The 25,494-nt window shown below is 59.3% G+C and overlaps 1 protein-coding gene across 2 annotated transcripts in view; it reads right to left on the reverse strand.

Moving 5' to 3' along the window:
• SMARCD3 (SWI/SNF related, matrix associated, actin dependent regulator of chromatin, subfamily d, member 3) overlaps positions 1 to 21,338 on the reverse strand; it is a 31,029-nt gene extending 9,691 nt beyond the window's left edge. The window contains exons 1-2 of one of the 2 annotated variants that reach the window (XM_037131926.2): positions 21,251 to 21,338; positions 19,430 to 19,570 (exon numbers count right to left, since the gene is read on the reverse strand). In XM_037131926.2, the coding sequence (XP_036987821.1) occupies positions 19,430 to 19,468 (39 nt within the window). In that variant the 5' untranslated portion in view covers positions 19,469 to 19,570; positions 21,251 to 21,338. Of the gene's footprint in view, positions 1 to 2,580; positions 2,701 to 19,429; positions 19,571 to 21,250 lie in introns of those variants that run through there. The other variant, XM_053671873.1, reaches the window with a different exon arrangement.
• Positions 21,339 to 25,494: the final 4,156 nt, after the last annotated feature.

A 25,494-nucleotide genomic window follows, 5' to 3' on the forward strand; every position in this document is an offset into this window, starting at 1 on the left:
TCCCGCGCCCGGCCGCGGCGGCAGTGGTGGGTGTGCCGGGGAGGCGGTGTCCCCTCCGTCCACAGATGTGTGCGCCCTTGTCTGCCCGCGAGTGTGTCTGCACCCTTGTGTGGGCACGGCGGTGGCGGCGGGCGTGGATGTGGGTGTTCGTGCACAGACAAATGCCTTCTCTGTGTGCCTCCCTTCACGGGAGCGGCGCGCGGGCGCGCGGGGGTGCGTGCGTGGCGGGACCCGGCCTGTGTCTCCAGCTCCGTGTGAGTCTATTTCTGGGTCTGTGAGTCTTTGTTTGTCTCTATGTGTGAAAGTCAGGGCAATAGGGGGTGTATTTTGGAAAGAGGGAGGTGGATCGGGCTCATGAGAACAGGAAGAGAAAAATGTGGGGGAAGGCAAGGAGCCGGCGGGGGTGTTGTGGATGGATGGGTAGAGAGAGCGAGGCAGGCAGGGCCTGCTGGCTTGGGAATGGGGTGTAGGGTAGGGGACTGAGAGGACCTGCTGAATGCGCTGGGCCAACCTCAAGACCCCGAAGACGGGAGAGGTAGAGGAAGGGTTATGAAGGAGCTCCAGAAGGCTGGTGTGGAGGGGGCTGGCAGTCCCTTGGGCTAAGGAGGGACAGGAAATGGGAGGGGCAAGTCCTGAGATCCACAGGCCGGGAGCCCTGGCACCGCCCCTGTCCCCAAAGACCACACCCCTTTCTCCTCCTTCTGGAGGAAGAGCCCCAGTGGGTTTTGGGACCACAGTGGGTCAAGTTCATGGGCCTCGTGGGGCTGCACTGTCAGAATCCAGGTGGGGGAGGGCGACTTGGTGGAAAACTTATTTGAGGTTAGGCCCTCCAGGTCCAGCATGGCACTGGGGCTGGGGGAAGGGCTGGCCCTCCGGCCCTGCAGAACGCCTTCAGAGGTCAGGACAAAGCACCGTGGCCATATTCCTTGAGGGGGGTCTACACTGACTGCACCGTGGTTTCCCTCGGGCCCTTGTGGCTCCTGGGCCATTTGGCCACCTGCCGCCAGTCCCCTGAAAGGCCAGAGAGGACGTGTGACTCCCTTCCTACCACATCTCCACCCAGGTTTCACCTCAGACCCATATCCACAAAGCCTGGACCCTGGGGGTGGGTGGGTGGAACGGGCCGTGAAGCTGGCCACCAGCAACCCGGGGGGGGGGGGGGGAGCAAACCTCTCCGGCCTGTTCACTAACCTTCAAAACCCCTCATCATTCCCATTTCTGAGCCTCTGCTCGCGCGATATTCTGGAATGCCCTCTACCTCCTGTCTGCCTGTTCAGACCATACTCACCCTTCAAAGCCCACCTCGGGCCCCACCTCCCCCAAGAAGCCTTCCCTGGTCCCACTCACACACACAGATGGCAATGTCACTGCCATCTTCCCTGTGCCTCACGTGTGTTAGGTTTGGTTTCCCAAATAGGGGGTGGCCCCCTGGGGTCAGGGACTGGCTTTAAGCCCCACCGTTCCCCCCCATACCTGGGCACAAGCACCCACATGGCCACACGGCTGCTAACACTTGCAGCTCGGTGGCCAGTGGAGGGTACTCATCCTCGGCCACCTACCTGAAGGTGTGAGTCACCATGGGCACCCCCACTTTCTGAGGGTGCTTCTAGCATGGACATGTGAAACTGCAGGCCTTAGCGGAGGTTCTGGGGGACTGGGCCCAGGTACAACCCTCTAGGCTTTGTGTAAAGCAGTTCTCAATTCTTGGAGATGCCTTTTGGAAAGAGGAGGTGGATGGGCACCCCAGTTTAAGCTCCTGGGAAGTCTGGGGGGGGGGCTGCCCAGTATTCCTGAAGGGCTTGGTCTGTGTGGTAGAGGTGCAGGAGGGGGTTAGACCAAGGGCGATGGTGGAACCCAGGAGGCGGTATCAGTCACGTTCATAGACAACTTCCTCCTGGGCCAACCCAGGACCAGGGCCTTCCCCTGCAGCCAGCCCCTGGGAGATACCCTTCCGCTATATAGAATGCACACATGCCCGCCTCCTACACTGGCACACACAGTAATGCAAATACCAGGGGACGGGAGCAACAAGGATCTGTGCTTGCGGGCACACCTCTACCAACGCCACATCGCCACATTGGGCTCAGAAGGCCTGATTCACAAAGCCCACCGCTGCCCGCAGACACGTTTGCAGCACGCCCTCCTTAATAAAGGGCGACCCTAGAGGGGCAGACACAAGGCAGCCTGCAGGCCAGAAAGCAGAGGCGCCAGTGTGGTGTCCCGACAGAACGTCCACGTCACAAAGGCCAGGATCCCCAACCGCTCAGCCCCGCAAAGGGCGCTCAGCAGTCCCCCGCCACTTTCTCTGGCCGGGTGGGAAGGTGGACACGCAAAACACCCGACTCCAGCTGGCAAGGGGCTTCTTCCTAGTCCCCTGCGCCCAGGTCATCCAGTCCAGGCCGCACTCTGGCTGGGACGTGCGCGTGTCCGGGCGGCCCGGAGCCGGAGTCCCCCCTGCCGTCCCCCCATCTCTCCTTCCCTCGTCGCCGAAGCACCACCGGCACCAAATGGCAAAGCGCCGCTCCCCGCGCAGGGAGGGATGCGCCGCGGCCGGCGGGACAGCTCGTCGGCACCCCCCACCTCGCCAAGCGATGGGGGAACGTCCCGGCCTGCGGCTATGCCCCTCGCCCTCTCGGGCCCGGGCAGGGCTAGTGGCGGGAGCCCAGCCGGAGCCGGGCCGGGCATGCGCACTGCGGCCTCCCTGCCGGTGAAGGTCAGCCCAGGGCCTAGCTGCAGGACTGGGGCGGTGGGGGGAGCCGAGGAGGGCGGAGGGATGCAGCGAGGAGACTTAACTCCTTCCCTGCGGGAAGATGGTCACCTGGACTAGCGCCCACGCCCCGAGTCCCAACCTCTCGTCTTCTGTGGAGGTCCCATTACGGGACCCCCGCTCAGGGGGAGGAGAAGGAGGGGGGAGGACGGGGGAGAATGTAAGAAGGAGGCCAGGAGGAAAGGAGGGAAGCTGGGGAGGAGGAGGCAGGGAGGCAGGGGAGGAACAAAGGAAAGCGGGCTGCAGGGAGGGAACTCTTTCTGCTGCCTCCTTTTCCCTCTATCCCAGCAGTAAAGCTTCCTGAGCAGAATGGAATTGCCCTCGCAGATCGGGGGACTGTGTGTGTGTGTGTGTGTGTGTGTGTGAGAGAGAGAGAGAGAGAGAGAGAGAGAGAGAGAGAGAGAATGCAGCAGGACCACCGGGAGCTCTCAGGCTGAAGACCCCCTGATTTCAGCGTCCTGGACCATCCCTAAACCCAGCCGCCACAACGCCCACTTTCCCTCTGCTCACTAAACCCTAGGGCGAGCCTGGGGGCCCGGGAGGCAGCTCTGCCCCAGCCTGCCTTCGGGGCTTAACCCTGGATAGACCATAGGGCCAGGCCCAGCCCCCCCAGAGGTGAGTGGAGGGGAGCGAGCATTTTAACCCCCACCTCTAGTAAGGGGCTTCCTCCAGCCGGCAGACAGGGCCTGGGCAGGCCAGAGCATGGGCAGGGGGGCACTGTCTGCACCACCTCCACCTCCGACCCCCTTCCAGGCCAGCCCACAGCAGCGCTGGGAACCTCTCTCTTCGAGCAAGAACCGCTCTGTGCCCAGGACCTGGAATCAAGGCGGGTGTCTGTCTCTCGGTGAGACTTCGCCTTTCAGGGTCAGGTTTGCAAACACACGGGAGACAAATACGATAGACAGAAGTGAAAACAAAAACCAAAGACAAAGCGGGACTGCAAAATCGTTGTGTGACCTTGGGCAAGTCACGGTCCCTCAGCTTCCTCGGGAATAAAAGAAGGGCCTCCCTGCCCTGAAATGCAAGGATTCCGTAAGACAGACATGTGGAACCAAGGCAGACAGATGGGAAGGGGAGGGAGACAGACACGGAGAAGCAGGACCACGCCAAGTCGGCGGGTGCCGCTCACCCACAGTGATGCCGCAGGGTCCCCCCCCAACACACACACCTCAGGTGGGGCTGTCACCACCACCCTGTCACCCTCGGGGCGGGGCGGGGCCTAGCCTTGGGGTCCTGGGGTCCTGGGGTCTGCACGGGGTAGGCAAGTACAGGGTAAAGGTCTAAGGAGTATGTCCTTTCTCTCTTTGCCTGCGTGGGTTTCCTCAGCCTGCGGGGGCTCCAAGACCCCCTCCCTGCCCCTCCCACACAGGCAGTGTGGACACCAGGATGCTGGAGCTGCTGGTTATGGGAGGAGAGGAGCCTGCACGGCCCGGAGGGAAGGGAAGGCTCGTTGGAGATTCTCAACCAGCTTTCTCTCACTCCCCACCATGGCTACCATCCATGAGGTGGCCTCTTGTAACAGCTCCTGCCCAACAGCTTGTGGCTCTGTGCAAAAAGGAGCCACGCTGGCCTGGTCCCTGTTTCAGCAAGGCTGGTGTGGGTCACCGGTCACCCTGTGGTGCTGGTGCTGGACCCTGAGCAGCCCTCTAATGGTGCCGCCGCCTCCTGCAGCCCAGGGGTTGGAAAGCAGTGTGGCTCTGGGACGACCCATAGAACCATCTTGGTTCCCGAACTCCCACTCTGGACCAGCTAGATTCAGGACAAATGCAAGGGCACAAGAAGAGGAACCCAAGGCCTCAGGACTTGCAGGCTGTTAAGACGCCAAGCAGAAGTGACCCCTTTGTCCCCTCCGCCCCGAGTCCAGGAGCCTACCTCCATCCACAGAGCTTGGGGAAATGCACCCATCCCCCACTGAACCCTCTGTCTCTGGCTGGGGCTACCCCTGCTGACCACAGCCCTGCTCCTGCCATCGCCCAGATGCTGGAGACTCTGGGACATCCTGCCCCACCTTCAGGGCTATGGGCAGACTCTGGTCCAGTCCTCACACTCTTCGCGACGTGGAGAGCGGGGACCAGATTCGGGAGACAGCGTGGTGACTCCCTGTGGACACCCAGCTCTGCCCGAGGCTGACTGCGTGGTTCTGGGCGGGCTCCCCACTCTCCCTGGGCCCTTGTTCTCGTCTGTGGGGCCAGATGCTGCTGCCTTACTCCCGACCTCCGAGAAGGCCACAGGGCCTCGGCTGGCTTGTCAGGGGAAAGACAGAGCGCTGTGCCCCCTCACCAGGCCTGGAGCACAGACCCTGGGTCCCCATGCTCCCCAGGCTGGGAAGACCCTCGGCTGCACACACTTCATGACCAGTGTCAGGACAATGTCATGGTTTCGAATGCCCCGGCCCCTCACCTTGGAAAGCTGCTGAGGCCTCGGCTACTGCTCTGACCAAGTGGTCGGAGGGATTTCTGCCAACCACTCACTACACTCTGAGGTCTGGGTGTCACCCGAGTGAAGAAAACCGGACACAGAAGAGAGTTTATGTGGATTCCCTTGAAGACATTTTTGGGGAAAGTAACCCAACTGGCAGTGGGCAGTGGAAGGTACAGATAGAACACCCACGACGGCAGCCCAGGGACCTGGCCCTCCGGTGTCTGCGGCTCCGTCTGAGTCACGGGCGGGCCCCGCTCACAGGGTCTGAAATGCACTTCCTCCCAAGGAGCCCGACACACCACCTCTCCGCACACACATCTGCCTTGGCTACCCTGCCTCCCTGCGCCACAGAAAGCCCCAGGCTCCCCTCAACTCTGCACGTTTGACTTCGTCAGGCTCTATGCACCCGGCTCCTGCCTCCCTCTCCCGCCAGCCTGAGCCCTTCCACCCTGCGGTCATAAGTAATACATCCACTCAGCCACTTCAGTGGACATCCCTTTGCTTTCCTGCAACAGAAGCTGGGTTCCTCCCCCCAGGATGTTTTTCCCAGGTGCCTCCCCCCACTGACCTGGAGGTGGGGTAGGACCCCCCCCCCGTCCCATGGCAGCTGCTTACAGGCCCCCCACCCCCAGCTTTGCATCCTACCCCAACACACGGAGCCTTCACTTCCTGAGGGTTCCAGCTCTCGGCTCACTGTCCCACCCACCAGTGTGACTGTCCCTGTCCTCTTCCTGCTGCTTTTCAGGTCCTCTGGCCTGGGCTCCTTGCCACCTCTCTTCCAGGGAGCTCCAGCCCCTAGTACCAGGGCCAGCTCCTGAGCCTTGTCATTCCAGCCTCTGCCGCCCCACCCCGATGCCAGGCTCAGGTCGCCCACTCTCTGACCACTCTCTCTAGTGTCCTGGACCCCAGTGCCTGTGATGCTACCGGGACCTCTGGTCCACTTCTCTGCCCTGCATCCCTCCTTGCAATGACACCTGTATATATAGACTCTCTTTGAAGTCACGGGGGAATAAAACATAAAACATACCCCGCTGACCTTCCTTGTATATATTCATGGCTTTTGTACTGAAGAGTTAAATCCAGCCTCACCAACTCCTCCCATGTCCAGCACCTGATGGTGGCTGGAGTGACACACATTCCCGCCCTGGCCTGGCCTCACTGTCACTTCAGGAGCACAGACTTCAGTGGCCTCACATAGCCTGGCCATCTCAGCCTGTCCCCAGTCCGTTTGCTTCATTCCCAATCCCACTCCGACACGGGTCTTCCTCATTCCTTACTCTGACCTCCATGGCTGCCTCTCCTCCTCACTCCCGGCAGATGCCCTTGCTTCTTGATGTACTGAGAAAGTGGAAGAAACTTCCAGCGACTCCCACAACCTCCCCACTCCCAGTAGCTGTCTCTCGTTTCTATGGGAGTGACTTGTGCTCTGGTCCGGAGCCACCCGTCCTGCCTCCTGGACATCAGCGATTCTCTTCCACCCCATCCAGCGGGTCAGCTTTCCCCTCATTACTGGAAGCTGCCTGACAGGCAGCAGGCAAAGTCCTTCTACTCCTCCGCCTGCTTATCCCATCAGCCACTGCCCAGCTGCAACAAAACTTCTCTCGAGCGTGGTCTCCATTCACTATCTTTGCTTATCCCTAATCCCAGTTCTTCCCAGCACAGGTCCTACTCGGTTCCACTGGAAACGGTCCTGTTGGGGCCACTGATGAGCTCACTCCACACAGCGGGCCACTCTCTCCTCTCGGAAATGCTCTCTTGCCCTGGCTGTAGGGCACTCCCCTGCCTGGGTTTCCAGCTCACCTTCCCTCTCGGTGTGTGAGTGCTTCAGGGCTCAGGCCTGGGTCCTTGGCACTTCCCCACAATCACTTCCTGGGTGACCTCATCCAACGTCATAGCTTTAAAGGCCACCCGTATGTTGACAACCACCTAAGTCTGCCTCCCATGTAGTCCCCTCTCCCGACCCCATAGGCTTGGATATGCAACTGTCTACTTAACGTCTCCACCTGGGCCTCTCCCAGATGGCTCCGCCTTCGTGTCCCCACAACGAGGCTCCTGCTCTCTGCTCACTGTCCTCATCTTCCTTCCAATCGCTCGGGCCCACAACCTTAGAGTTTCCCTGGGACCCCGTCTTCCTCTCCCCTCCCCATCCCCCATCCAATCTGAAGGCAAGTCCCACTGGCTCTGGATCGAGAATCCAGCTCGCCCGCACCTCTCCCTGCTACCACCTGGTCCAGCCTGTGAATAGGGGCTGGCTTGCTTCCAACCTGCTTCTATAGTCTGTTCTCAACATGGCAACCAGAGTGGTCCTTTAGAAGAGGAATAAAAAAAAAAAAAAAAAAAAAGAGGAATCGGAGCACATCACTCCTCTGCTCAAAATGCTCCCAAGGCCCCTCATTTTGGGTAGGGGCCGGGGTCCTGCAGGCCCAGGAGCCAGTCCCAACACCCGGGTCTCTCTCTGCCCTCACCTCCTAATCTCCCCTTCACTTTCCCCTGCAGCCACCTTGTGGTTCTTCATTCACGGCAGGTGCTTGGCAGCCCTGGGGCTTAGTTCCTTCTGCCAGGAAGGCTCTTCTGCATGGCTGACTCCTCTCCCTCAGGTCTTCGTTCAAATGTCCTCTTCTTAATGGGCACAATGTGGCCACACTAGTACAAACCGCAGCCTTCCCTCCCCTCCTCATCTCCCCACGGAGCTGCACACCTTTCCCCCATTCTATATCATTGACTTTCTTCCTATGGCAATGTGACACTCCTCCTCCCCTGCCCCCTTGGAAGCTATGCTCCAAAAAGGCCGGGACCTTTCTGTCTTGTTCACGAGTAAATCCCGAGGAGCTGGCACATGGTCCGGACTGTGATCCCTCAGGGGTAAAGAGCGCCCACGCCAAGTCAACTCAGGATTTCTAGCGCACTTCCAAATGCTGGCTGGTGCTGCACTCTGTGCTCACGTTATGGTAGGGCGCCTCGCGGTAACATCTTAGGTTCGACGAGGGCTTTACTGCTGGCCAAGTACTTTTTGCGCACAGTGACCAGAGACCCCACTAGGTGGGGGGCGGGTAGGATTCCGATTCTGGAGATGAAGAAAAGAGGCTCGAAGAAGCCATGAATCTTGCTGAAAGTCAAGGTGCTATTACAGGTTGGGGCCGGAACAGGGCATCGGTCTGCCAGCCTCAAGGTTCCTGGGTTCCTTCCTGCCTCCTAAGCTATTGTACCTCCCTGGCGTCTCCTTGTGGGATGCCTGCCAGCTGGGAACAGCCTCTGTCTGTCTGTCTATTTCTCTGTCTTCTTCTCCCTCCCACACACGGGCCCCTCCACCTTCCCCTAACACCTGCCTTTTAAAGGAGAAAAATCAAGATCCCCAGAGCCCCGCGCACTGAAGCTGAATTGCCCTTAATTATCTTTCAAAACTCACCCCCAAAGTTCTCCAGCAGATTGTTTCAATCGCCGGGAACACAAACTCTATAAAATTCACCCTGAAGGGGTCTAAAACGAGTCGCAATGTGTTTGATGAGGTGCCTTTAGGTCCCATGTTAGGATGACTCTTTAGCCAGGAAAAAAAGAATCTTAATTCAACTCGGACTAAACCCCTTGCTCCTGTGGGTGGAGCAGTGGGCAGTTTGGTGGGTTTTCCTGGCCTCATGGGTGCAGATGCATGTCCGTGGGACTCCTGGGTGGGAAACACAGGTGGGCCACCAGGGCCACATGCCGCTCCGTCCCCCCACCTGACCACCGCACTGGGTGCTTCCTTTGGAAACGTGTTACTCAGCCACAGGCAGGTGGTGCTCTGGGGCGGCCCCGGGGCCACCTAGCCCTGCCTCCCTGGTGCCACTTGGCAGCCAAAAGTCTGAAGAAATCAACCTGGCCTAGGGAAGGTAGGAGAAATGATGTGAGCAGAAGGCAAGAGGCTCCATCTGTGCCCAGAGGACCCCAGGGTTTTGGGAAGGAGAGGCAATGGCCTGCCAGGGTGTCAAAGATCAAGGATTTCACAAAGCTGGACTCAGCCATGTCCCCACACAGAAGACCCTATAAGTGAGCAGACCGCACTTTACTCTTGGGCCCGAAGAGCGCAGTGATAGACGAGCAACCCCGTGAACACGCACCATGGAGCAGCTGGGGTTGGGAGACAGGGGAAGGGGTGTTCTCGGGGCCTGGACGTGCTAGGTGCACCACCCCTGGTCCGCACAAGCCTTAGTAACAAAGGCCGGCTGGTGCCCCAACACCCCTACATAAGGAGTCTCCACTCTGGGCAATCTCTCGCGGCCCTGACCCCAGGTCCTTGCTCTCAGGTCTGGGATCTTGCCTTGACTACTGCAATCCAGCCTGTCTCGGCCCAGGGCTGGGACAACGGGACCTTGGTATGCTGCCCATTGCTCCCGGTCTTCTGGGGTCCTGTCTTTCCCCAGGCCCGGAACCCACTGTCCCGGCTGGGGTCTCTGCAGGCTCCATGGTGTGACATCTCTGAGCTGGACTTGAGAATAAGGTGTCTGAGGCTCTCTCTGCACCATGGACATTTTGGGACAGAGACTTCTTCTGCGGAGGTTGTATCATGATTGGACGGTGTTAGGAACCCCCCTGGTCTCCACCCAGTAGCTCCTCCCATCGCCCCCTGTAGTGTGACACACCTGAGTGCCTGCAGACACTGTCCTTTGTCCCTGGAGGGTGAAACTGCCCAGGGCTGAGAACCGCTGCTCCAGACTCAGTCAGTGGGTGGTCCATGCCCGGCTCAGCCACTGATGACCATAACCTTGTACAAGTTACTTGACCAATCTGGGCCTCATTTTCCCCATTTGCAAGACAGGGAGCCCCACAGCTGACTTGGTGGGGTGGGAGCGTCCAAGCGAGGCCACGTGTGTGCAGAAGTCAGCACAGCGCCCAGCACAGAGGGAACGCTTCCTGAGCTCTTGTGGCTGTTGCTAGGTGTCTGCTGCTGCTCTGCGTCCCTCTGGGGTCCAGTGGTCCTGCTGCTGACCCAGCCCCAGCTGGTGGGGGGGCCTCTGAAACAAGGGAACCCTCGGGGCCCTGCCGGAGCCAGGGTCACAAACACCAGAGAGGATACCTGGGGGCAGTCGGCCGGGTGCTCACTCATTGTGGTTAATTCTGGGGGCTGGGTGGTGAGTCTGGGTCCTGTGCAAACCACTGGCAGCATCCTGGAGCAGAGAGTGGCCATTCGTAGGCAGGCTGGGCCTCACGTGGGAAGCCTGTGCGCTCAGCCCAGGAACTCGGGAGGGGCTCCAGGAGATGGGGGAGAGGGAGACGTGGCGGGCGCCACCCCAGCAAACCGACTGGATTTAAATCTAAGAAGAATTCATAAGGCCGCTGCTGGCCCAGAGAAGCCAAGGTTTGGAAGCTGCTGCAGAGGCATCTGAAGGAGAAGCAGGGCCTCCCCTCTGCACCGATCACTTCCCACCCAGGCCTTCCCTTTCCCATGTTTAAGTGAGCACCTCCTATGTGACAGCTTTGTCAGAAGTGCTGCTATTCACATGCCAGGCACAGCCTCAGCTCTCGGGACATGTGAGTTTGAGGACCAGCGAGGAGCTGCTGGGACTGAAGGTTTGGATGGGTTTGGAGATGTGAGAAGCTCACATCAGCTCCTACCCCAGGTTGGCTGCAAGTCCATCACCAGGTTGGGGGTGAGAGGCGAAGGAACGACCACTGCATCCCACTCCAGAGCCCCGGGCATGTACTAGTGAAGATGGTCTCTCACAGTGGAGCCTGCAGCCAGGGTGCCTGGCCCAGAGCTGGTTTCAGAATGGGGTCCTTACAGAGGCAGGAGGAAATCCCTCCGAACAGCTCCCTGCTCAGAGGGGCCGTGGCTTAGCGGCAGCCGGCCTTGGTGGTGGTGGAGAAGCCGGCAGCTGCCACCCTGCTGAGAGTCCCGGGAAGCTGGCTGTGGGGTTGCCGAGGGCTGGCCCACTGACCGAACACTGGGGTATCCACGGCATGAAGAGGAAGAAGGCCCCCTCCAATTGGTCATGTTCCTGTGAGGGGAGAGCTAGAGCCAGGCAAGGGGACTGTATTCCAGCAGCCAGGGGCTCAAGGGATTCCACAGGGAGTGGCAGGGAGTCCAGTTGTCCCCAGGGTCAGCCTCCTGGAGGTTCAGACCACCAAGAGCTCACATCCGTCCTGCGTAAGGCCTGACTCTGGGTACCGAAGGCAGCGATCACCATCCCCCTGTTACGGGACAGACTGTGTCCTCCCTTCCAAAGTCATTTGTTGGAGTCCTAACCCACAGAGCCACAGAATGTGACCTTATTTGGAGACATGGTCCTTCCAGAGGTCATCCAGTTAAGAGGAGGTCATTCGGGTGACTCTAATCCAAGATGACGGGTATCATTACAAAATGGGACATTTGGACAGAGAGGCTGACACACAGAGCGCAGGCGATGTGAGGAGCCGCAGGAGAAGACGGCCCTTCCTCACCGGTCCTTGCTCGAAGCCCCTGGAACAAATCGACCCGCTGACCCCTTGAGCCCAGACTTCTGGCCTCCGGAACTGCGAGATAGTGCATTTCTGTTGCTTTGGCTCCTTGTCTAGGATTGGTCCTAGGTACCAATCCACGCTCAGCCCTGCTCCTCACTGTCCCTCTGCTGGTCTGCACAGGGTCTGCAGGCCAGTCCGTGGGCCATCCACCCTGCCCCCGCAGCCTGCGCGCGGCTCTCAGAACACTGCGCTCCATCAGCCTGGCCCCACCACGAGGGACGGGAGGACGACAGCACCAGGTCATGCCAACCTGTCTGAGCCCCAGTATCCTCGTCATTCACATGGGCAGGCCATCAAGCTCACCTGTCTCTCCAGGAGACCATGAAGCGCAAAGCAGTAACAAGAGGACAGGCAAAAATTCTCTTCAAGTCACAGAGGGCCGAATAGTCACCGCTGTTATTAGTGAGTCGCTTCTCGGTACCTGCCCTTCCCACGCTGGACTCTTGTGTTGACCTCACTGTCAATAAAAACTTCAATTCTCTTTCTCCTCCAATTGTGCCAAAGCATGACCCCCCCCCCGTCCATTCTTATAAAGCGGCCTTTGTGGACTCAAGAACACACACGTACGTATTCCTGTTCATATCCATCCAGTCAGCCTTAGCCCATCATTCTGGCTTGGGAGATTCTGAATCTTGATTCCATCAGCCAACATGGTTACCCTCCTTCCCAGCTGCGCGCCATTCATAAATCCAGGGAGCGTGACCTCCTCTCTTCATCCAGGTCTCTGCCGAAGGCATTGAAAAGGGGCGGGCACCAAGGCAAAGCCCTCTCTTCAGATGATCTACTCGCTCTGGGCTTCGTCTTCAGCTGGTAGTGAGTCTACTCCCGCACAGGCATGTCCAGTTCCATGCTGGACTGCCAGGAGGTAGTTTAAAATCAGCCACAGTGGGAGTGTTTACACCACAGGCATCGGCCAACAGCACAAATCAAAGCTCAGCTCCAGCTTCCCAGCCTGGGAAGAGCCAGTTGCTGGGCATTTGGCTGTTAAAGTCCCTAACCCACAGACCTCTGCGTCCAGCTCATGCTTCTGTGCCAGACTCAAGGTGCAGGGAAGGATATTGCCAAGAACCTCCGAATCAATGCATACATCTCCATGGAACTTAAAGAGCCTAGAAAACCGTTCAATACTCATTACACAATTGGGTCCTTTCAACAGCCCAGGGCGTGGACAGGCAGGATGCTGCTATTCCCATTTTAACAATGAGGAACAAAGGTCAGTGACTGACACAGAGCCAGGCGGTAAACTGTGGCAGGTGGGGCCACTGCAGGGGGTTTAAATACAGACCAGTTGAGAGTTGGGGGGGGGAGTGTTCCACAGCAGCCCCCTGCCCATCCTGCCAGCAGCACAGCTTTGAGGACTGATGTGCACTGCCTCTCAAAATGGGATCCAGCCCTGGCTGGCGTAGCTCAGTGGATTGAGCACAGGCCTGCGAACCAGAGGACTGCGGTTCGATTCCCAGTCAGGGCACATGCCTGGGCTGCAGGCCAGTTCTCAGCAGAGAACGCACGAGAAGCAACTACACGTTGATATTTCTCTCCCTCGCTCCTTCCCTTCCCCTCTAAAGATAAATAAATAAAATCTTAAAAAAAAAATGGGATCCCTAACAGACACTTGGGAGAAGGTCCTCAGGTTTTGACAAGGTTCTTCACAGTTTGTCTATAATTCATGGGGCGGGGGCGGGACAAGAGGCCACCTCAAGTGACAGCACCTTTTCGCACAACGTTCCCCACACTGAGGCACCTGGGGACCCTGAGCAGGAGGGATGGAAGAGGTGACGGGGTGCCTGACGGGGTGAGGAAAGGTCAAGGTGGAAGTTGCACATTGGGCAAGGCCGGCAGCTTCTGCTAAGACCGCACTGTGTCTCAGACACTCTTAGAAACCTTAAAAATGGGCATGTTTCCCATTAAAAAAAACCAGGTTTCCAGAATCTCTTAAGAAACAGAAAATCTGGCAACAGAAGCCCCCCAGTACTTAGGAAGAGTCAGATGATAGGTGTGTGGTGGGGGGGTGCCCCTTTTTGAAAGGGAAAGAGCTCTCCAATTCACCACCCCACCATTCTCTATTTTAGGGACCACACACTAACACCCCGGGGGGCCCAGCAATTAATGTCAAGGAGCGGCCTGGGTGTTGAGTGCCAGAACAATCGACCTTTGACCTTGGCTCTCAGTGCTGGTTGTACAGGGGCCTGGCTGCTCCCACCGGGTGGGTTTGGGTCACACCTCTGAAGGCTGGAGGGAGAGACCTCGGCGGGGGCTCTTGCCCTGACCATTGGGAGGTCGCCTAACCTCTGGGTGCTTGGGTTTCTCATCTTAAAAGTGATGACGAGTAATAGCAGACTCAATCAATCTTTAAAAAGGGGGTGACAATAATAACGGCATTCACCTGAAAGTGTTGTGGTGAGGATTAATCAGTGAAGTCACAGGAAACTCTACAAACAGTTCTCAAGTTCGCCACGATCCCTCCACCAGCCCTGGCCGCTACCATCCTGAGCCCACGCGCTTGGCTGTGCTCCCTCCTGCAGGTGGCGCTCTGGGTCTCAGGTGCAGCTGGGGGAGCGAAAGGTGGGCAGTGCAGGTGGAGGGCGGCTGGGGGTGGGGGTGGGGGTCTTGACAGATGAGGCTGTCGTCCACTGAACAGGCACATTTTTGAATTCTCACCGGGAAACATGCTCATTGATTTTAGAGAGAGGGGAAAGGAGGGAGAGAGAAACATGGATCGGCTGGCTGCCTCTCAAACACGCCCTGAGTGGGAATGAAACTACAGCCTAGGCATGTGCCCTGACTGGGAATCAAACCCGTGACCTTTGGGTCCATGGGATGACGCTCCAAGCAACTGAGCTACATTCTTGAAAAGGTTTCTAAGACAGAGTTTTGACCTGGAAGGAGAGGCCAGGGCGACACAGGGGGAGGGGAAGCTGAGGCAAGAAGAAGCAAAAGCAGAAAGATGCCTCTTGCTGGCTGGGGAGGGCGGAGCAGGGTTTGGGACAAAGGCTTCTCTGCCTGGCTCAGGCCCCGCTGCGGGATTCCCCCGTCTTCCCCAAGCAGCTCCGCAAAGCCACCCCCCTGAGTCCCTGCTGCTGCTGCAGCTGCCGAAACCCTGTCACAGCCGTCCACAGCCCTGGAGAGCCGGAGGACCACAGGGCTCTCGCCTGGACCCCCATGCTGGCTCACTTTTTTTTTGCGTTCCAATGAAAAACTTTATTACAGGCAAAGAGTTCGGCCTCTGGAATACGCAGACTGCATCCGTCTGATGGAGCACTGCTGGCTGGAGAGATCCGCTAACATTTACGAGATAGCTGCACCCGAGTTCACGGATGTGGGACCGGGGACAAGGGACATCCTGGCTGGTGGGAGGAAGCTCCAAGGGCTTCTCACTGCCCTCCCACCCCCAGCCTTCATGAACCAACAGGGCGTTGGGCTCACCCAAGGTGGGCAGGCAAGAAAGGCCCACCCTTGGGGGGTGAGGGTATAGAGAGGGCGTGGCCAACAGTAAAAGAGATGGCAGGCCACCTCCTTTCTCTCCCAACTGCTTCACTCGCTCGCTCTCACATTTAGGAAATAGCTTTCTGTCCTGTGCTGAACAAAGGCGCTAGAGAGAGCCTTTAAGGAGCTCTACAGTGAAACATTTAGATTTGGGGGACATAAGAAGGCGGGACGTTACACTAATTGGGGAGGGACAATTAGTGGACCTGGAAGGAGTGGCATTTAAGTCAAGCCTTGAAGAATGAGCTTTATGAGGAGGGAGCTGGAAGGGTGTTGCCGGCAAGGGGAATAGAATAGCAAGCGTGAAGGCGCTGGACGCGGGCAGGGGCTGGAAGGCCACGAGGAAATGGAAGATGCACCTGGCCACGTCTGAGCTACGGGAAGCCCATTCTGGACGCCCTGGGGGGTTGGGCTGGGGGAGGGGGCCAGGCTTGAGTGTGGGACACAGTGAGGTGGCCGCCTCTGTGGTCTGGACAGAAGACAACAGCGATGGACCAGGGCAGTGACATGGGAAACAAGGATGGAGCTGAGATGTGTCTAGGAAATAAAATCAAATTTAAAAATGAGGCGATTTTTCTGATGCAGAGAGAAGGAAGGGGTAGGGTCAAGGTCATCCCCAGGTCTGGACTGTCAGGGATGGGGCCAGCCGGCATGCCCACTGCACAGGGGACCCGGGTCCCTTGTGGTCATGTGTTTGCAGAACACGTGTTCTTCTAGTCCTCTGAAGAGAGGACTTGGACGACCCTCTGCTGCCACCGCCACTCTCCTCCCTCCCTGCTCAAAGCGGGGAGGGCGCTCTCTGATGGGGTGGTCAGGGCCCGACAGCTACTGGACAAGTTCCTCTCCTGGGCAGGGGGGAAGGTGAGCTAGGGGCCGTCCCTGGCTTCCCCTTAGGGGCAAGTCGGCCCTTTTCCTCCTGTCACTGTGCCCCCCCTAAACAAGCCCAGGCTACACCCGGGCCTCGGGTTCAAGCCCCTCTCTTCCATCCAGCTCTCTCTGCATTAATAACGTGGACAAAGCCCCGCCCCCTGCACCCAGGGCCTGCGGGAGAGGCAGAGGCAGGTCCCTCCCTGCACTCAGACTCACCTGTCAGGCAGACCTGATGATCCAGGTCTTTACTTTCCTGTGGGGACAGTCCCCTTACTCCAGGAAGGTGACTCTGCATGGTTCTTGGTTTGAAACAATATTTATCGGACATGCTGACATTTATGGGAAACACTGACATTTATCGGAAAGGCCGCTGTAAATATTAACAGAGAGCATTTCCTGAAGGCAGGCAACACTGTATTCCTCTGGTTTTCCTAAATTTCGTCACTGGATGAGGCATGGTCAGCCATGTTTCTAGGGTGGCCCAGCTTGCGCGGGTCCCGGCCTTGGCCTAGGAAGCTGCCCTAGGGTCGTTGGGGACATTGCCTCACTTGGTCACCCAGTGTCCTCTTTATGTCCTCGCACGGGAGAGATTTCTGGGGTCTCAGAGACCGGCCATCACACTGTGTCTGAGCAAACGGTTTGATCTCTGTCCTGTGGGCTGCGTGAACCACGGGGCTGCTTGGGTGCCACCGTGGGAGGGGCCCCGGGCCTCTGGGTATGTGTGTGATGTACATGAACCCCCCCTTGTCACACGCCACCCCTCCCTGTATTCCCCGAGTCCCAATTTCCTCCCTGTGCCTGTCTCTGCAATCCGCCTCCAACACCTTGTCCCTGGTCGCCTCCCTCCCCCACAGCACACGGGTCCTCACTCCAGGGCCAAGATGGTCTTCAGTCTGGAGGGGCAGCTGACGCGGAGTGACCCCAAGTTTGTACACTCCAGCAGGGAATGTTTTCATGAGACTCTCAAAGCAAATCAAGCAGGGGGCGGGGCTGAGAACCACCACTCTCCCACGGGGTCCCTTCAAGGTCCCCGAGGGTCTGCACATGATCCAGCACAGGACACTGGGGGACACGGCCCCACAGAGTGACCCTTGGCTGAGCACCCCCCAGAAGCGGGACAACCCCACTGGGGCAGCAATTCCAGAGGTTCAGAATCCAGCTAACCCCAAGGCCATTCCCCCTCCTGCTGTGACCCCTCCTCCCGGGACCCCCCCCCAGCTCATTACGTTGCCACTTGACTTTGAGCTCTCATTGGCTATTGCAACGTGAAGCCCTGGGGGGCGGGGCAAACGCAGCCCCCAGCTGTGCGTGCCTGATCTGGACTCTGGCACCTGGGGGCTTGTCAGCATCCACAGAACGTAAGCGCCCAAGCCGCCAAGCGTCAAAGGCAGCTCCACCCCCGCCCCTACACACGCTGAAGGCAGGCCAATTTTAGGTTTGTGTGACTCCAAAATAAACTGTCAGAAACTTCCCCCAGCTCCTCACCCATTACTACCTTGATCACACAGGGGGGTGGGGCTCCTCACTCCCCGGAATCCCAGCTAAACCTGAGATTCACCTCCTGACACTGGGGGCCACTCTAGGGCGTACTCACTGTTCCAGGGTGTACTCACTGTTCCAGGGCCTCCCAGCCTTCTCAGGCCCCCCTCCCCCACCGCCCTTCCACACCCAGGGCCTGAAACAGCCAGGTTCACCCACTGTCTGCATCTGGGGAATCCCTTACGGCTTAGCTCAGTGCACCCCAAATCATCGGTGATGTAGGAGGCCTGACCACATGGGGACCTGGCTCTGGCCTACCTCCCAGGGACCTCAGCTGCCTCCCCCACCACCTTCCCACCCCCCACTGGACCTGGCCTGTGCCCCAGATACCCCAGAACTGAACGCGTGCAGTGCACTAGCTCACACCTTTCTTTAAAATCCTGAATTAGGCCCTGGCTGACGTGGTCCAGTGGATTGAGTGACGGCCTGCGAACCAAAGGGTGGCTGATTCAATTCCCAGTCAGGGCACATGCCTGGGTTGTGGGCCAGGTCCCCAGTGGGGAACGTGAGAGGCAACCACACATTGATGTTTCTCTCCCTCTCTTTCTCTCTCCCTTCCCCTCTCTAAAAATAAATAAATAAATAAATATTTTTAAACCCCCTGCATTAGAAACCAAGGCTGCCAGCTGGGGAACAGGTCTGCGCTCACCCCAAGGTAGTGCTGAGGTTGTGAGGCAGTCGACCGGGCCTCTTTTGGGGGGCCCTGGCTTCCCTGCCCCTCACTGCATTTGTTCTCGTGGTGACCAGCAGCAGCTGAGGGTGTCCCCTGCCACCCACTGCTGCCCGTCCTCTGGGCAGCCTGCAGCCAGTGCCCACCCCATTTTGCACCGGGGTAGCCCAGCCACAGGGGTGGGGGCGGAGGGAAGCACGGCTGCCCCTGCATTCGGGGCCGCCTCACCCGAGGCAGCATCTGAGGCAGGGGAGGCCGGGAAGGGCGTTCTCCTTCAGCCCACTCCCTGACGCTGGCACCAGCGACCCCAGTCTCCTGCTCTCCGAAGGCCGCCGCCACTTGCCCTTCAAGAGCTTTCCCAGGTGTCCCTCCTCAGAGCCCTGAGGCCCGAATCATCCGCTGTGGCCTTCCCGTGGGACAGTCCGAGGGCAGGGACAGGCTCTCGCAGCACCCAGCCTGTGGCCGAGTAACCCTCACCAGTGAGGCAGCAGAGTGACAGGGGGTGGAAGGGACACAGATGGCAGGGCTCTCAGGAAGGTGGCCTCCACCCAGGGCCTGGGTGCTTCCTTCTGGACCACGGGGGCTGGCGCGGGACTAGCCAGGCCATTCGCCTCTCACTCTGCCAGGCGGGGGCTTCGGAGGGTCCGGTCCCCTGGGAGCGGGTCTCCCGAAAAGCACCTCTGCCCACTCTTCCCGCCAAGAACAACCCCCTGTCCAGGTCCTGGAAGCCTCTGAGACATGTGCCACAGCACGTTTGGGGTCAGGTTTCTGGAGGCCAAGTTGTGCCCGGGTCAGCAGGCCCCCCAGCAGGTGGAGGGGCAGGTGCGTGCAGGCACACGCACGAGGGCAGGGACAGGCAGGGGTGTCTGGGTGTCGGTCGGTGGGGAGCAGTGGGACAGGCCAGAGCCCCAGCATGTTTTCACCTGAACCACAAATGTGGCTCTGGCTCGTCTGTCCCTGGCTCAGGCTGGCTTTGTGAAGCAGGACCCAGGGACGCTGGGAGGTGAGGGTGGAGGGGGACGTCAGCGAGCCCTGGACAGAGGCTCCAGACTCACAAGAGGGCTGGGAAGAGGCACTGTCACGGGTCTGGCTGGGGACAGAACTGCTGAGAGGGGCCCATGGAGTGAGGCCAGAGGCACAGAGCCAGCCACTGCCACTGGGGCCCCGGGGCCCCTGCTCCCCGGCTGGAGGGAGGCAGCGCCTACCTGTACCACGGCGGGTGGGTGCTGAAGGCCTGGAGTCATAGGTGGCGGGGTCCTGCGGCGGGGCGGTCATCCGGTGCCCCCTCGGTGCCCGGGCCCAGAGCCCACTGCGCCCGCTGCCGCAAATGCCATTCTGAGGAGGACCTGAAAGGAGAGGACAGTGGGAGGGCGGCCAGGCCCTGGGCCCCGGCGCTGATGCAAGGGCCACAGGAGGCTGGTGGAGACACCTGAGGGGGCCACCTGGGGACCAACCCCTGACCAGGACCCAGGGAGTGGCAGGGGCCAGCCCAGGCTGGTGGCACCAGGAAGAGCATGGGGTGGGAGCAGCGCGTGGGGGAGATGCAGCCAGGCACCAGCGCCTGCAGGACCGAGCTGGGGCAGAGCAGAGAACCCAGGCAGGGGGCACAAGGTCTGGGGACTTGCAACAGGTGAGGAAGAGAGCCAGGCATTGGAGGGCAAGGGTGTGGTCGCCTGGCCAGGATGGCACCTGGGTGACTTCTGGTCGTCCCAAGGGACATGCAGGGGTGGCAGGCAGGTGGCCTCAGCCCACTGCCCTCCCTGAGGGCACAACCTCCCTGGATTCACCCCGGGGCCCTGGGCTGAGGGCTGGGATCAGTGCTGAAGTCCCCGGGGCAGATGAGGGGATGGGGGAAGGAGGAAAGGGGGATGCTGTAGGTGGGGGGTGAAGAGTGGGGGACTTGAGAGTGCCTCAGGGTCATGTGTAGGGGCCGGTGGCCAGGGGGTGACTCTGAGAAGGGTGAGGGGGAAGGGGAGGTGATGGGAGTGAGATGCCAGGAGGGGAGAAGTTCCCAGTTCGGGTTGGTGGAGATACCCTGGGGGAAGGTGAGGAGCGCCTGAATGGGACAGGGGTGTGCAGGCAGGGGGACACCACGTGGAGACAGGGCAGGTGCCAGGCAGGGGTGAGGAGGGCGGGCGCCAGGCAGGGGGGAAGAAGGGAGATGCCAGGCAGGGGGAGGAGAGGAAGTGCCAGGGAGAGGGGTGGAGAGCAGGTGCCAGGCAGAGGGGAGGAGGGATGTTTCCAGGCAGGGGTGAGGAGGGCAGGTGCCAGGCAGCTGGAGGAGGGCAACTGCCAAGCAGGAGACAGGAAGACAGGGGCCAGGCCCGGGGAGGACGGGAGGTTTCAGGCAGGGGTGTGTGGTGGAGGGCAATGATTCCAGGAGGGAGCGGAATGGAAAGGTGCCAGGCAGGGGGGAGGTGCCAGGCGAGAAGGGGGAGTAGGTGCAAGACTGTGGGGGAGGAGGGAAGGTGCCAGGCAGGAGGTGCCAGGCCAAGGGAAGGAGGGGAAATGCCAGGGGGAAGGATGGAAAGGTACCAGGTAGAGGAAGGAGGGCAAGGTGCCAGGCAGGGGTGAGGAAGGGAAGTATCAGAGAGGAGGGCAGGTGGGAGTCTGCCAGTTAGAGAAGAGGTGCAACACGCGGGGGGGGGGGGGAGGCGGGGAAGGGGCAAGAAGAAGAGGTACCAGGCTGGCGGGGTGCAGGGGGAGGGAGAGAGTCAGGAGTGGGGGAGACATCAGGACAGGGTGGGGAGATTCCGGCCAGGGAGAAGGGGGACACCAGGTAAGAGGAAGGCGCCAGGCGAGGGAGAAGGAGGGCGCCGCCAGGAAGGAGGCGGAGGGGGGATGCCAGGCGGGGGAAGAGGGATGCCAGACGCGGGAGCAGAGGAGGAACCCGGCGGGGGGAGGTGGGTGATGCCAGCGGAGGCGAGCCGGGTGCTGCCAGGCGGGGAAGGCGGGGGCGCGGGCGCAGCGCTGCCGGGCGGCGCCTCCGCTCAGGGCCTGGGGGCCGCGCGGCGCGGGTCGCTCACCTGCTCCCCCGGGACCCCTGCCCGGAGCGCGGCAGCCCGCTCCCGGCTCCGCGCTCCGCTCGGCCCGGCGCCTGCGCCGCTGCAGCCCCGAGCGGGGGAGGCGCAGGGAACGTCTGCAAAGAGCGAGGAGCTTAATAATGAGTTAGGGATCAGAGCCGGCAGTGGCGCCCCATCCAGCCGAACGTGCGGTCGCCACGCCGGGCCCATTGTGCGCTTCAGCCTGCGCCCGGAGGCGCCTGAGTTCTGGGGGTGCGCTGCGCGCCCACGGATTCACACAGGCCGCCAGAGCATCCTGTGGGACCCCAGACAGCCCCCACTTCTGGACCACACAAGTGCACACAAGCTCACACACACACACACTTTGGGGAGGGCGGGGGCGGATTAAATTCCACTCCAGGTTCAAGGTCAGGCTCTGACTGATGCCCTCCTTCCTTTATGCGCTTGCACACTCCCAACCTCGGCCCCGAGCCAGCCTCACTCACGTTAGAGTCAGCAAGGACTCGAACGGCCGGGAGAGGCCTTTTCTGGACGTCCAGCCAGACCAGGGGCCTCGGATCAGGCTGTGAGCTCCCGGTCTCTTATGAATTAGACTCCTCTGACTACCTTATGTCCCTGGAATCAGGCAGTGTGTGCCCTTTCGCGCCTGGCTTATTCCAGTTAGCCTGCCGCCCAGGCCTCATGGTGGCCTGGGTCAGAGTTTCCCTCCTCTCGAGGCTGGCGGAGATGCCGCCACAGGTGCGTAGTAAACAATGCACGTACGCAGGGGGACCGCGGCTTGTTTGTCCCTTCACCTGTCCGTGGGGCGCAATTGGGTGGCTTCCACCTCCTGGCCACTGCCGACAATGATGCTTTTGAAAATCTGTCCGAATTAAACTAGCCAGAAGCCCACTCGGCGAGCCCTGGGCAGACACGCTCAGCTGCCCCCTGGCCTGTCTGGCACCCTGTCTCTATTCTCCGTACCTCTGCCCGGAGCACCCTCCGGCCCCTGGGGGCTCAGAGGACTCAAGGTGGGCTTTTTGGCCGATTGCTAACTCAGTGTCCTTCGTCCAGCCTATTCCTATGCCCCTTCTCGTGAGGGGACGTGAGTGCAAGGTGAGTCCCCACCGCCCTTCCTGGGAAGGCTGCCTTGTTAACTGGAGACTCTTGGCTGTGCAGGGAAGGGAGCGGTGGTGGGTGTTTTGAGGTGGAGAAGGCCTTGCTCTGTGCCCTGGGGGACAGATGGAGAGCAGTCTGAATGGTGTGGTTTGAGGGGCTTGAGTGGCTTGCCATGGCACGGGCCCTGGTGCCCGAGGCCAGTGCTGGCGCTTTCCCTCTCTGGCCCAAGAAGAGTCCTCCCACCATTGCCAGTGAGTAACTCACTGGAATGAGCTTCACAAAATGAGCTTTTCCAATGGGACAAGTGGTCAGTTTTGAAAATGAGCAGAGGAGGTCCTGGCATGAGGGTGTGGGTAGGGGTCATCAGAGAGGTGCCCAAGGGAGAGCGGGAAGCCAGGACACAGCGGGGGCGGCAGCAGGCCAAGACCTGGCCTAGGCCTGGCCCAGACCAGGCAGAGCGGCCATGTGGGCATCCCACTTTCTCCGACCCTGGGTGCTACACCCTTTCTCCTCCCACTCGCAATAGGTGAGAGGGCCACCCAGGCAGCCCGCATCTGGGCAAGATGATCAGGGATGAAGCCCAAAGACCTTCCCAGGAGAGAAGGCCGCAGACCTCTGTCGAGACACTTAACACCTTGATTTTAAATCACTGTTCCCTCATCCATCTCTCCCTCTGGACTGGGAGCTCCAGGAGGGCGGGACTGGGGCCTCTCAGCCTGGATACCGCAGGGGCCAGCACAGGCCTGGCACAGAGTAGGGCTCAGGAGGGGTTTGGACAAAGATGCAGGCAGCTGGGCCGTGGCGGTAGAGGGGCCGGCAGTGCAGGCCGGGGAGGGCTGGGGAGGGCTGAGCGGAGGGGTGGGGTGGGCTGGGCTAGAGCTAAAGGGCCAGAGGTTGTCCCTGCATCGCCATTTGTTCGGCAAGAATTTGGAACAGCCTAAATGTTCTTCAGCAGGTGACAGGTTAACTCAATGGTGGGACAAGTGTAACCAGGTGATAGGAGGCAGGATAAACAGATGACAAGATACATGCATCACTCAGTGAACGCCAAGCAGGGGTGCCGAGGCTCACCATATACAGACAGAGAAGGATCTTGAAGGTCGGGTGTGTGCACAAAGCAAGGTGCGCAGAGGAGCGTGTGAAGCATGCTCATGTGTGCATGCATGCACACACAGACACACGTGTGCACACTCACACACATGCAGTCCTCTGGAAGGATACAAAAGGAAGTGGCTGTGAGGTTGCCTCTGGTGAAGGGCTGGAGGATGGGGGGAGGGGTTTACAGGGGTGGGGTGTGGGGGGAGACTTACTTTCTGCAGCTTTTGAGTTTAGAATATTTTGCCCATTCAAAAATATAAGTGAAGGTTTACAAAAATCATCTAAGTCATAATTTCAATTTTCAGGATATTCTTTTTTAAAAGATTTTATTTATTTATTTTTTTAGAGAGGGGAAGGGAGAGAGGGAGAGAAACGTCAATGTGTGGTTGCCTCTTGAGCGCCCCCTGCTGGTGACCTGGCCTGCAACCCAGGCCTGTGCCCTGACTGGGAATCAAACCAGCGACACTTTGGTTCACAGGCCGGCGCTCAATCCACTGAGCCACCCCAGCCAGGGCAATTTTCAGTATATTCCAAGCACCCACTATGTAAACTCAGACCACAGTGCTACGTGCCCGTGGCCACAACCCATCCGTGAGCCTTTGTTAACTCTCCACATTTGTGCTGCCTTTCTGCCTCCAGCCCGTGTTACCGTGTGGCAGGCGCCACGCTCAGCTCCGTGGGGCAGGGACGAAAGAGATGCCTCTCACCCAGATGGGGGCGATGAATACGTGCAAATGACTCACTACGCCAGTCACGGAGGCCAGGACGGAACTGCAGGGGACAGAATAGAATGGAGGTCGAATGGGGCGTTCGCCTTAAATGGGGACAGAGCTCTGTGTCATGAGATGCGGAAGCTCTGGGGAGGGTGGTGGGGACAGTTGAACAACCCTACGAAGGCACTTAACGTTAAAACCCTGGAACTGTGCATGGAAACACAGTTCAGAGGGCTAATTGGGTTGTTTGTGTTTTACCACATTGTTTTTTAGATGCTCAGAGGAAGAAGTAATGAAAGGTTTCCCCACCCTCACTGCATGGACAGCAGTATATCTGTGGTTGGTCTGCCCAACAAGCCTACCAGGTGGACGTCATTATTCACATGGACGGAAGACACAACGTGAAGCTCAGAGAGGGCAAGTGACGTGTCTGAGGCCACTTAACTGGCACTCAGCAGAGTGGGGATTCAAACCCACGCCCCCCAGGCTTCTTCCTGATGCTTCAGGGAACTCTGAGCAGACCTGTTGCAGTCTGGACTGGTTGCCCACAGCTGTCTCCCAAAATTTCGTTTCAACCTAGTTTGGGGAATTCCCTTCACCTCTCTACAGTTCTTTCATTCATTCAACAAGTAAGTATTGAGCCCCGGCTGGTGTAGCTCAGTGGATTGAGCACAGGCCTGGGAACCAGAGGATCGCGGTTCGATTCCCAGTCAGGGCACATGCCTGGGTTGCCGGCAGGTTCCCTGCAGGCCAGTTCCCAGCAGGGGGCGCACGAAAGGCAACCATACATTGATGTTTCTCTCCCTCTCTCCTTCCCCTCTAAAAGATAAATAAATAAAATCTTAAAAAAAAAAATAAAGTGACAAATGAGGGACTTCCGCCAAGATGGCCGCATAGGTGGAGACGCCAGGCTTCCTCACACAACCAAATTTAGAGACAACTAAATATTAGCAACAGAAAACACAGCCAGAACACAGAAAATTGAACTTTTCGGAAGTCCGTTAACAACAAATTCTTCAGCCTGACCTGTAGGAGGGGCGAAACCAGCAGCTGGCGGAGCGGGGTTGCACAGGAAAACTCGGTCAGACGGATTCGGGCGCTCAGAACACAGGCGCAGGGTTGGACCTGGTGGGCAACTCAGCCAGCGACCCCGGGAAAACAGCGAGGGAGCAGGGCTGCGGGTTGACTGTGGTCTCGCATCTGTGTGCAGATAGACAAGCGAGGGAGTGGGCGACTGGACGGGACCCAGCAGGCCCAGCAGCGAGCGGCAGCAGAGGGCGCCCGCCATTTCCCCGCTCTGACCCCGCCCCCACATACAGCGTCATAACCCAGCGACCT

The sequence above is a fragment of the Artibeus jamaicensis genome, unplaced genomic scaffold (assembly GCF_021234435.1).
Source record: "Artibeus jamaicensis isolate MK-2021 breed Jamaican fruit bat unplaced genomic scaffold, CSHL_Jam_final contig_718, whole genome shotgun sequence".
Lineage (NCBI taxonomy): Eukaryota > Metazoa > Chordata > Mammalia > Chiroptera > Phyllostomidae > Artibeus > Artibeus jamaicensis.